The sequence below is a fragment of the Suricata suricatta genome, chromosome 7 (assembly GCF_006229205.1).
Source record: "Suricata suricatta isolate VVHF042 chromosome 7, meerkat_22Aug2017_6uvM2_HiC, whole genome shotgun sequence".
Lineage (NCBI taxonomy): Eukaryota > Metazoa > Chordata > Mammalia > Carnivora > Herpestidae > Suricata > Suricata suricatta.
Genome location: NC_043706.1, coordinates 95,441,030 through 95,453,164, shown reverse-complemented (window position 1 = coordinate 95,453,164; position 12,135 = coordinate 95,441,030). Strand labels below are relative to the sequence as shown.

The 12,135-nt window shown below is 40.3% G+C and overlaps 1 protein-coding gene across 3 annotated transcripts in view; it reads left to right on the top strand.

Moving 5' to 3' along the window:
- The first annotated feature begins 3,239 nt into the window (after nucleotides 1–3,239).
- Nucleotides 3,240–12,135, top strand: part of CDK19 (cyclin dependent kinase 19) — a 180,559-nt gene continuing 171,663 nt past the window's right edge. For 2 of the 3 annotated variants that reach the window (XM_029944498.1, XM_029944499.1), the window contains exon 1: nucleotides 3,500–3,583. Coding sequence is in view for 1 of the 3 variants with exons in the window: in XM_029944497.1 (XP_029800357.1) it covers nucleotides 3,456–3,583 (128 nt within the window). In the remaining 2 variants the exon portion in view is untranslated. Of the gene's footprint in view, nucleotides 3,584–12,135 lie in introns of all 3 variants that reach the window. The other variant, XM_029944497.1, reaches the window with a different exon arrangement.

Here is a 12,135-nt window from a genome sequence, read left to right as displayed (position 1 = left end):
GCAGGAATGGACCTGCGTGAGCATCCTGCTATGTATGTTCAATCACCAGCCGGAGCAGTCCATGGGGAGTATGGCCCCATTGCAAATGCAGTGGTAGATTCAGGGTTTAGAAGTTGGTGCCTCCCTGCAGGAACGACATCTGAGAGGAATATTTCACAGCCCTCATATTATTTTTAGGGCTGCATAATAATCCACTGAAGGATTTTTATCCATTATGAAAGGCACATCACAATATCTACCACAAGGAGTATAATTGTAGCAAACTACTAGGTGATTTTGATAGATGCTGCCAAGATCAAAATCTAATGTATATATTGGTATATATTTTGTGAATGTGTATTCCACTTGCAATGTAGGAGACTGTTTCCTCATATCCCTAGTAACACAGGGTGCCGTCAAACTTTTTTTAAAAGTTTATTTATTTATTTTGAGAGAGAGAGAGAGAGGCAGAGCGATGGAGAGAGAGAATCCCAATCAGGCTCTTTGCTGTCAGCATAAGGCTCAATCTCATGAACTGTGGCGATCATGACCCAAGCCAAAATGAAAAGTCATATGCGTAACTGAGTCCCAAACTTTCAGGTGCCCCATACTTTTGATTTTTTAGTTAACCTTTTCATAACCTACATTTGATTTTTTACTTGTTCCCACCTTCTACTCACTCCCTCGTACATATTCATTAGCCCTGGCTCTGCAATTTCCTAGGTGTCTCAGTTTGTTCATATGTAAAATATGAAAAATAAATCAACATACCTAATAGGGATATTTTGAGGATAAAATGAATGCAAAACTCCATGTTTAAAAACAGCAACCAACCAATAAACATTCTTCACATTCCACTGTCATACACTGATGATTTCCAAATCTGTACACTTAGGCCAGACTTTTTGTTGGCAGGTAAAAATTTTCATCTGCTTACTTGTTATCTCTTTTTATTAATGTTTATTTATTTACTTTGAGAGAGAGAGAGAGACAACATGCTGTCACGAAACATGAGATCATGACCTAAGTCAAAGGCAAGAGTTAGATGCTTAAGTGACTGAGCCGTCCAGGCATCCCAGTACTTGTTATTTCTATCTTGATGTCCACAAGTACTTCATATTCAACATGCCCCAATGAAACTCATCATTTTTCCCTTAAAAATTGCTCCTATTCCTTTATTTACCTTTTTGTTGATGTCAAAAACCTGGAAGTCATTTTGGATTATTCTCTTTCCCTTAAACCCACATTTAATTAATCACCAGGTTCTGATGAATTTGGTTCATAAATAATTCTAGTGTCTGTCTTTTTCTCACGATCATCACTGCCACTTTATGGTTCAGATGCCTGTATTTTATAAATATTAAGGCAATAGATTTTTTTTCCTTTTTGTTTTTAAATAGGCTCCAAGCTAAATGTGGGGCTTGAACTCAAGATCCTGAGATCGACTTGCATGCTCCCCTAATTGAAGCCAGATGATCCAAGGCAATAGCTTCTTTACTGTTCTCACCTTCCTCCAGTCTATCCTGAACACTGTTATCAGGAGTTTTTGAATAACAACACTGATTATATTACTCTCTGGCTCAAGAGTCTTTAATGGTTTCCTTTTGCCAATGGAATGATGAAATCTAAAACTTCCACTTGACATATATATATATCTTCATAATTTGACCTCTGCTTATCTGTCCAATCTCTTCTTAGATATCCCCCTTCCTTGCTTTATTCTGTAACAACAAACTAGTTGCATTTCTCAGAATATATTATGTTCTTTCATGATATATGATTTAGCCATCCTGCCTTAAATAATTTCTGCTCCGCTTGAGCATGGGAGGGGCAGAGAATGAGAGAGAGAGAGAGAGGAGAGAGGAGAGAGAGAGAGAGGAGAGAGAGAGAGAGAGGAGAGAGAGAGAGAGAGAGAGAGAGAGAGAGAGAGAGAGAGAGAACGAGAACGAACACACAGAATCTGAAGCAGGTTCCAGGCTCTAAGCTGTCAGCACAGAGCCCCATTCGGAGCTCGAACTCACCAACCATGAAATCATGACTTGAGCGGAAGTGGGAAGCTTAACCTTAACCCACTGAGCCACCCAGGCGCCCCTCTTTACCACTTAGGTAAAAGTGACCATTTCCTCCTTTTTGCTCTCAGTAAATGTGGTATATTAGTCCTATCCTAGTACCAACCATGTTTAAGATTGTATTCCAAGCATCTGACCCGTTAAGCATGAAATGATTAAATGAATCGATGTTCACCTCGATGAAGGAGGCTTTCTTAAGCATTCTAGGAGACCGTCACCATTATGAGGAGACTATAAAATACCTTTTACAATCCAAACCTGACGATTGTTTTTAAAACGATGCATCCTGGCACTTTAATTGTTCTTAGACAGATGGCCAAACCTTGGCTATGGGAACCGCATAGTGTAGGAGGAGACCATGACTAGGGCGCGAGAGAAAGGATGATTGGTTGCTATGGTTCAGAAGTTCTCCTCTGAAGGATGCTAGAACTAGGAAACCGCTGATGGTTCAGCTTTTGAAATACAGTTTTTGCAGCGTAAAGAAAAAAGATTAACCTATCAGGAACAACCAAGCACATCCAATTACCAATCAAGAACGGGAAAGGAGCCAAAGGCTGGGGATACCCACGCACCAACGAGGACGTCATTCTCTAGTCTCAGCCAATGAGAGGTTGGGCAGAGGGGGCGGGGCAACGGGCGAACCAATTGCCACAAAAAAAACAATCTGCAGTACAACTGTCCTAACCACAGTCCTCGCCTCTCAAACCACTGGAGAAAACTCCTGAGCAAAGTACTTGTTAAATACTTTCCATTCTCCTTCTCGCCTGGGCACAGTTATAGTGGAGTAACTTCCTCATACTAGAACAAGGGCCTTCTTCCCACCAGCTCCCTCAGACTCGCAGAAAGAATACAGTAACTTTGAGCTTTCTACCTTTATAGAAACTGGCAGTCTGGAGCTACCTGAGGGGGAGGGGCGGCCCCTGTGCGCAGGCGTGCATGCCTTGTGAAGGCGGGGCTGTAGCGGCCCAGAGCAACCTGGGTGCTGTATTTCTTTTGCTGGCAAAACTGAACTGCTCCAGTGGCGTCTGGAACTACATTTCCCGGAAGCTCCCGCGACCTCGGAGAGGGCGGGATGGTTGGTTAATGAGCTCGAGGAAGCCGCGGCGCGGCCCACCAGGTTCCAAAACAAGGAAATGAAGGGGGGAGGCGGGACTGGGGCTGCCTGCGGGAGCCGCTGCCGCCGCCGCCGCCGCGGAGGAGGAGGAGGAGGAGGAGGTGGAGTAGGTGGCTGCCGCGGCCGCCGAGGAGTCCCTTGCTGAAGGCTGACCGCGGGGCGGCGGGCGGCGCGCGCGCGCCCGAGAGGCGGCTGTTGTAGAAGTGGAGCGGCGGTCGCGGGGGGAGGAGGCGGAGGAGGGACTGAGCGGCAGCGGCCCCCGCGTCCCGGTGCCCCTATGGGGAAAGCAGACAATGGATTATGATTTCAAGGCGAAGCTGGCGGCGGAGCGGGAGCGGGTGGAGGATTTGTTTGAGTACGAAGGGTGCAAAGTGGGACGCGGCACCTACGGGCACGTCTACAAGGCGAGGCGGAAAGATGGGTAAGAGCAGGGGCGGGGGGAGTAGGCTCGCTCGGGTCCTCGCCCTGCCCGCGATCGCGCGGGATGGGTGGGTTGGAACCGGGTCGGGCTGTTCCCGAGGGGCGAGGCGGAGGTGGTCTCGGGGCCGCGTCCCAGTGCGGACTGAGGGACGCGGGCTCTGCCTACACCCCCTCCCCCCGCGCGGCCCCGTCTCGCCCCTCGAACTCCAGCGGCGCAGCCCAGTCGGGGGGCGTCGGTCCCGTCCTGGAGGGCGCCTTCCGCGTGTTTGGAGCTGGCGGCGGGACTCGAGTTGGGACCTCGGCTGGAGGTGGAGTTTGTGGGGGTCTGGTCTCTTGGGGAGACGCCGAGGGCTGGGAGAGCTTTGCCGAGTTGCCGCTCCGGCCCTGGGCTGGTGACGGTCGTTGTGGAACTTCCAATCGGCTGAGCGCCTCCCGGGGGCGGTGGTTTGAAACCTCGCGGAGGAGCCGATCGGGCGGCCTAGCGCTGGGCTGGGGTCCTAGCCAGACTCTAGGGTCGGACCCACCGTGCATCTATGCCCTTGGGGCTAGCCAGCCCATTGGCTTCTCAGTGCAGTCCCGCGTCCCTGTCTATAGCCGCGACTTCTGGATTCCTCCTCTTTCGCCCCCGATTTCGCTTTTTCAACATTCTGAATTCCGCACTTTACCTCGAATGTAGGACATCCTCGGAGACTAACCGCGTTTTAACCCCAGAACTTCACAGTTCTCCTAGTTCTTTGGTAACTCGTTCCCCATCACGTTGGATGTTCTTATGCCCTCCACTCCATCTCCTGGCTAAAAGACTGCGTGCTGGGGTTTATCCAGCACCTAGATTATCCGGAACGGAATGCAGAGTGACAGAGATCTGGGCCTGAATCTTTGTTTACCTGCGAGTTGGGAGAGAACCGTAGTAACCTTAGGAAGCCTTTATTGATTGTTCTCTTAGGAGAAGGAGAGCTGGATTCTGTCTTGAGAATGCCTATCCTTCGTCCTGTAGGGTAGATGGGCTCTAGGACAGGTGGAACCAGCTGCCTGCGAATGGTGGATCTAAACCAATCACCTGCCCACTGCCCCTCCTGGGAGGAGTTCTCTTCCCCCAGAATTAGGGATCCCAGGAACATCTACCTGTCCCACTTACATTTCAAAGACTTCAAAGACAGTCAAAAACTATGTGAAAGAGAGTTTTTAGCATCGTAGCGGAATAGTTCTGAATAGAGTATCAGTCACAATGACATTAGTAAGATTTGAAGTGCTGCCTCACGTTCTGCACACTCTGTTGTAATTTATATAGTTGATTTACGAACTCTAGGACGAAAGTAGTTAAGGTGTGTGCGCTAATTTCATAGAGAATGAAAAAAACACAACGTTACAAATTGTTTTATCATAAAGTATGGTGAAAATCACAAGGTACTATACACGTGTAAAGGATTGTTACTGCAAGTAGTTTTGGTCTTATAACTGAACAGGCCCCACAGTAGTCAGTTGTAAACTTTTCTCACAATTCTTTCAGTTAATTGCAAGGTGTCCTTGAATGACTATCTTGGAATGTCAGGTACTGTAATTAACTTGTATTTTGCTTTTGGGATATTTACTCTACTTGTTATACTGGTATTCCTGTGAGATATTATCAGATAATATTTGGGGGAAGTACATCTAGTTTTCCTATTTGGACATTGGTATTACAAATGGTGTTTTTCATACTCCTCATGCTAACTTTATAATGTACTTTATTTGAAAATTTTAAACTGTTTTCTTTTTTTTGTTGTTAAAAATAACTTCCTTTTAGTAGGCAACCTTTGAGAAAAGTCTGCTTCTGAATTGTATTTTGATAGCATGGGATAAAACAAAAACCAGATAATTTAATTCCTGCTTCTAATTGTTCTTTTTGAATATTTCCCCCTCTAATAAAGTTCTTGATTCGACTGCACTTTCTTCTTGAGTGAAATTTGTTTGATTAGAATTAATAAAGTTTCTTTAATAGAGAAAGATCAGTTTGTGTATCTTCAAAATATACTTTTTAAAGATCCTTTTAGGATCTGAAAGCATTAGTTGATATCAGCATATTCTAAGAAAAATCCTTATAAAGGTAGGTCTTCTTGGACCAAGGATCTATTTGAGATTAGAGGTTTTATGTTAATAACACATCTCTTGTGGGTTGGTAGGATTCCTTTTACGTTCAGTGATACCAGTGATTTTAAAGAATACAAAGTTTTTAAAGTTTTTAGTGATGCTTCTAAATTGTGATGCGGATTAGCATAGTAAAGATTTTACATTCTGATTATGGTTAATTATAGTTTATCTCTTTCCAGAATTTATTTTGGTTAATTCAGAAAAAAAAATGTATAATGCTATTTTAGGGAGCAAGAAAGAAATCACATGCATACATTTAAGAGAAATTATTCTTCTGTATATAATGTAGCATATAACCAAAAATCATTCAGGACTTTTGAAGAAACACTGGAAGAAGCAGTGTAACCTAAAAAACAACATAAAACATCACGAGAAAAGCCTCTGCTTATAGTCTGATACTATAGTTTAAAAAAACCTCAGAGTGATATTTCCACTGAAATAATGACTTTAACTTAGGCTTGATAATTATACTACATAAATTTATAACAGTGGAAATGAAGGATTACATTTGGGTTTTTCATCTTTAATAAAAATGTCATTTGCTCTTTTTGTTTTGAAGGAAGAGAATCTTTTGATCCAACCATCCTTTAAAAAAAAAAAATAATCGGACTTAAGTATCATTCCTGAGAAACAAGTTCAGAATATTTCTAGACTTTTTAGTAGGAACAAGAATTTGTAATAGTTTTCCTTTTAACATTTGTAAAAAAAATGTATAACAGTTTGTGGTTACAAATCTCAAGACCATATTCCTCAAATTTGAAAAACTCTGTTTTGATTGATAAAGGAATATTGTTAAAAACTTCTTTGGTCAATAAGAGATTCAAACAAACATGACTCCATAGGGTAGTGTTAGGTCTGAAAGCTGCTATACCCAACAGTACTACTATTCAACTTTGCAGACATTCATTTAGTCTTTTGAACCACTCCAATAAAAGATTGCTCCTTTTTGAGATGTCTTTGAAAGACACTTCATAATTGAAAGTGAAATGGCAGACATCTTAACAGTTTCAGTTTTGCCTTAGGTTTCAGATGAGTAGTTGGTGACTATACATCTTAGTGTATGAAGTTTCAGATGACTAATTGGTGATTACACGTCTTAATATTATCATAAAACCCTTCAGAAATAAATGTAGGTACATATGGATGCATACGGGTAAATAATAGGTATGGTCCTATGTGCCTGGCTTTGATAGATTTTTCATATTTGGTTTGTAGTTAGAGTAGGTGTTATATATGCATTTGGGGGGGTCTACAAAGATAAAGATGTAGCAGTGTGATCATAGCATTTTAGAACTTTCAAGAGGTTTAGATCATTTAGTCTCATTTCTTCTTTACACATGAGAAAGCCAGAGCTTTTAGAGGCTAATTATCATGCCCAGAGCCTCACAGCAAAGAAAAGCCTCACAGGGGTTACAAGACAGTACTCCAGATCTCGTGACTGAGTTGTTGCATTTTCTAATGTGTCTTCCTTCTTAATACCTTATAGAGGGGAAAACCAAAAAGGCCATGTTCCCTCCAGTTTTGATAATCTTAACGATATAAGCTTTTTCCATGCAAAGGATATATCTATACTAAGAATGGAAAAGGGAAACTATCAGATAGATATTAAAAAAAAAAACGTAGGAGAGCTGGCCTATAGATTCTACCATGTATAGTTGCTTCTTTTCATCAGGTTTCTCTTCATTCTCATTGTTACTACTTTTGGCCACCATCTCCCAAAAATAAAAATGGCCACCATTTTTGCATAGTAGCTGAATTGGTCTCTGCTGTTAGGTTAGTCTTTTCTCATGATAGGTAGTCCAAGATCCAAGTTGCCCAGGGTCATTTTTCTGCAAAATAAAATCAATCATGAAACATCCTGGAAAACTGTACATTCTCTATGGTTCATACCATCACATCCAATCTTAATTCCTTGCTTTGCAAAGTATGTAAGGCCATTTGCATTAGGATCCTAAAGTCCTTCTTCTTTAGAGTCTGTGTACTAGCCACCAACTCCCTTCTTTTTTCCAGAGCGTTCAAGCCCTGTTTCTGTAGCATTTTTTAGGACTTACCAAGTCCTTTTTATGTCTTTTTTTTTTTTTAATGTTCAAAGTAGAATGGTATTTCTCTGCCATTCCTCCTCCCTTTTCTCCTCACTCCCATAAATTTGGCAGTCTCCTGCTCATACTTCAGTACCCTATTCAGATAGCTTTTCTTCCAGAAGCCTTCCTTTATTTACTTGATTAGTTGTGCTTCTGCTCCTCTTTGTTCTTAGGTGTATAATGTCACCATATGTACTATTAATCTGCCCCTAAACTATTAGCCACAAATCGGATATCATTTATTTCTAGGGTCTTGTACAGAGTTGGGCATATAATGGATACTTAGAAATTTTATTAAAAAAGAAGTCCACATTGGTAATACTGCCTGATGTTTCAGTAATTGTTTTGAAAGCCTGAAATGTAGTGATGTTACATGAGATAAGTGGTTAAATGTAAATAATTTTATAGCACTAATAGGTCTAGCGTAAATTTTTTTCTAAGAAATTATATGTTGCTTTTTAAGACAGTTGATATATTTCTTTTAATAGATTGATAAGGAACATAGTTAATTTTTTTTTAATTAGGCATTTTTCTCTTTTAGGCCAGCCCTTGTAAAATTATTAGACTATAGAAATCTGTGTTCTGTGCTTTTACTAGCTATTTTATAGAGATGCTTAGAAAATGTTGGCATTCAGGGCACCTGGATGGCTCAGTGGGGTAAGCATCTGACTTCAGCTCAGGTCATGATCTAACGGTTTATGAGCTGGAGCCTCATGTTGGGCTCTGCACTGATAGCTCAGAGCCTGCTTGGGATTCTCTCTCTCTCTCTCTCTCTCTCTCTCTCTTTCTCTGCTCCTCCCTTGTTCTCACACTGTCTCTCTCTCTCAAAAATAAATAAACATTTAAAAAATGTAGGCATTCGAACATATTTTAGGAAATGTATTGATCTTACGGGTTTATGTTAATAAATTTAGTATCTTTAGCATTTAGTAAATCAAATGGACATTGGTTTATGTTCTTCATTTATGTAGTGCAAGAACTTTTTGAAGGTCAATGAAAAGAAATATGTTCAATGAAATTTGATTGTTTAGAGCAGTGGTCGACAAACTTTTTCTACAAAGAGGCAGCTATTAAATATTTAAGCTTTAGGGGCCATACCGTATATGAGATAATTACTTGAATCTGCTGTTGCAGTGCCAAAGTATCCACAGACAAATGTATAAATGAACACAAGTTAGAATGGCTGTGTTTCAGTAGAACTTTTTTTTACAAAAACAAGTGGTGAGCCGGCTTTGGCTTACTAGCCCTTAGTCTAGAGCAGTGATGTCCAGTAGATCTTCATGCAGTGATGAAAATGCATCTGTGCTGTAAGGTATGCTGTCCACTAGCCACATGTGGCTCAACGAATGTGATTACTGTGACTGAGAAAGTGGCTAGTAGCTGTGATATTGGACTCGGAAGGTTTAGCGTTTGGAACAAGTGACTTAACACATTCATACTTTTAAAATCCATCAAGTGACCTTTTAATTTAAAAAAAAACTTATTTAAGTAATTTCTACACCCAATGTGGGGCTGGAACTCAGGACCCTGAGATCAAGAGTTGCATGCTCTACTGACAAAACCAGCCAGGTGCCCATGAAGAGGTCTTTTTTTTTTTTCCTATCTTTTTTTAAATGTTTTATTTTATTTTTTGATACAGGGAGAGACAGAGCATGAGAGGGGGAGGGGCAGAGAGAGGAGGAGACACAGACCAGAAGCAGGTTCCAGGCTCTGAGCTAACTGTCAGCACAGAGCCCGACGCGGGGCTCGAACCCATGAACGTGAGATCTGACCTGAGCCGAAGCCTGAGGCTTAGCCGACTGAGCCACCCAGGTGCCCCGAAGAGGTCTTTTAATAAAAATGTGTAAATGACAAATGAATTTATCAAATTCATTGGACAAATGAAATAGGAAAGCTCATGTCTTTTCTTTTTTTATTTTTTTTCCCCATTTTTTCTGCCAAAACTTGGGAAATGCTCATGTCTTTTAAGTTACAGGAGGAATTTTGAGGCTGGAACACTTTGATAACACAAACCAATACTCAAATTCTAAAACTGTCAATTTGTGAATGGAATCAAGGATATTTGATCACTTTTTCAAAAAAGGGTTTTGTTAAAAAAAAAAAAAGAATGTATGTGTTCAGTGAGTAGTAAGTGCCTGCGCGTAAAAAGATACACAATGTGATAGTAAGCCTTCCCTTTCCTAGCCACCCTTTTTCTTTTCTCGAGACAGCCATTCTTGGTTTTCCATTTTAGAGATTTTCTTGCTGTGTGTGTATTTAATGGTAAATAGTAGTTTACTGTACATTTTTCTAATTTTTTTAACCTTATATGTAATTTGAAGATCATTACATAATTGATATGCAGAGATGCCTGGTTCCTCTTAATAATAGTTTCATTGTATCCCATTGAATTGACTTACATAATTTACTTTATCCTTTGATGGACATTTAGGCTGTTGCCAGTTTTTTGCTAGTACTAACACTGTAGTGGACTGTTCCTAGTAGGTGTAGTTTTTGTATGTATTAGTGTAGCTAAATTTAAACTCCTATAAGCTATTTACCTTTGGAAGTGCTGGCTTGAAATGATTTGCTAATATGGTGATTATGAGATATAAATCACTAAAGACTGAAGATCGTGGGGCTGAGAATAAGGAAAAGATGAAGGCTTTAAAAATAATTATTCATACATAAAAATGAGTTCTAAATCATTAGTTTCCACGAGAAATTCAAGTTACTGTTTTAACAGCACAGGAAAAGCTTACCTCTGAGTTTTATGTAGGTAAAAAGTAGATCTATAGAAAGGTTTTTGATATGGATGTCAGTATTGATGAATCAAGGAATTTTACTTTTGTGTACTATATGCTTTTACTGAATATTCTGGGTAAAAAATAATGTGTGATGTTAAATTGCTCATTTTGCAAAACACTTAATAGTGTAGTGAGGTTTAGACATCAGTATAGAAGACTTGAAGGCAGTGTATTATAATTTGAAATTTCCTTGGTGGTAAGTGGTGAGAGTTAATGTCTATATAAAGATCAGCTTGTTATCTTGTGATGTTGGGACTGTATAATGTTAGTGCTGCTTTTGGATTCCAAAACAAAGGGACAAGATGTTCTTTTTCCAGAAAGAGCATTTTACTATTGTAAATTATTAACATGACTATTTCTTTAAAACACAGGTAGTTTTTAAGGTCTAGAACCATGAAGAGATAGCTGACAAAGCTATTTGAAGATTTTGGTCCATTTATAAATAGCTGATAGTTCAACACTTCCTGTAATAGCTCTTTTGAGCATGCATTGTGCAGGATAAAAGAGAGTCTCAAGAGGGAAGACAGGATGTAATTCAGGATACAAGTGTGTGGCATTTGTTTCTTTATTGAGGGTTTGAATTCTTATCCAAAAGTGAGTGAGTGATCAAAGAGAAGTAAAAACCGGTGAAGTCCTTAAATAATTGGTGTCCTTATAAGATATCTTTAATTTCTAATAAGTCTTTCTAAAGGAAAAATGCACCCTCCTTATAGAAGTTTTAAACCTGTTGTGTGTTTTCTATCTAAAAATAATATTTCTGTGAGATTTTGTGGCTTATATTCTCAGTTACACGTGGAATGTGATTAAGAAATGGATTTATTTTTTTATTGTGACCACAGACCAAAACTGTGTCATGGCAAACTATTTTGCAGATATTTGTAGATATTCACATTTGGACAGAAGGGTGAGTCCATGGCTACTCAAAAATAAGGTAAAACTTTGCTCTCAAAGGTGGGCTAGTTGCATCTTTCTGCAGGAAAGTTATTTTCCTTATGACTGTTAAAGTAAGCTCACTTATAAATAGAAGTAACAAGTGGAAAAAAAAAGTACCGGGTGCATGGGTGTCTCAGTCGGTTGAGTGCCTGACTTCGGCTCAGGTCATGATCTCACGGTTTGTGGGTTCGAGCCTGGCTTCGGGCTCTGTGCTGACTGCTAACTCAGAGCCTGGACCCTATGTCAGACTCTGTGTCTCCCTCTTTCTCTGCTCCTCCCCTACTGGTGCTTGGTCTTTCTCTGTCTCAAAAATAAACTATTAAAAAAAAAGTACCAAGTGATTTGAGGCACAGAGTATGTTGCTTTTTACGAAAGTTAGTTTACTTTTTCTCTTTCCCTTTTTGTAATGTAATTTAATTGCATTTTATTTTTATTTATTTATATTTTTAATTTTTTATATAGTTTATTTTTGAGATAGAGAGCATGAGTGGGGGCGGCGCAGAGAGAGAGGGAGACACAGAATCTGAAGCAGGCTGCAGGCTTTGAGCTGTCAGCACAGAACCCAACTCGGGGCTGGAACCCATGAACCGCAAGATCATGACCTGAGCCGAAGTCCGATGCTTAAC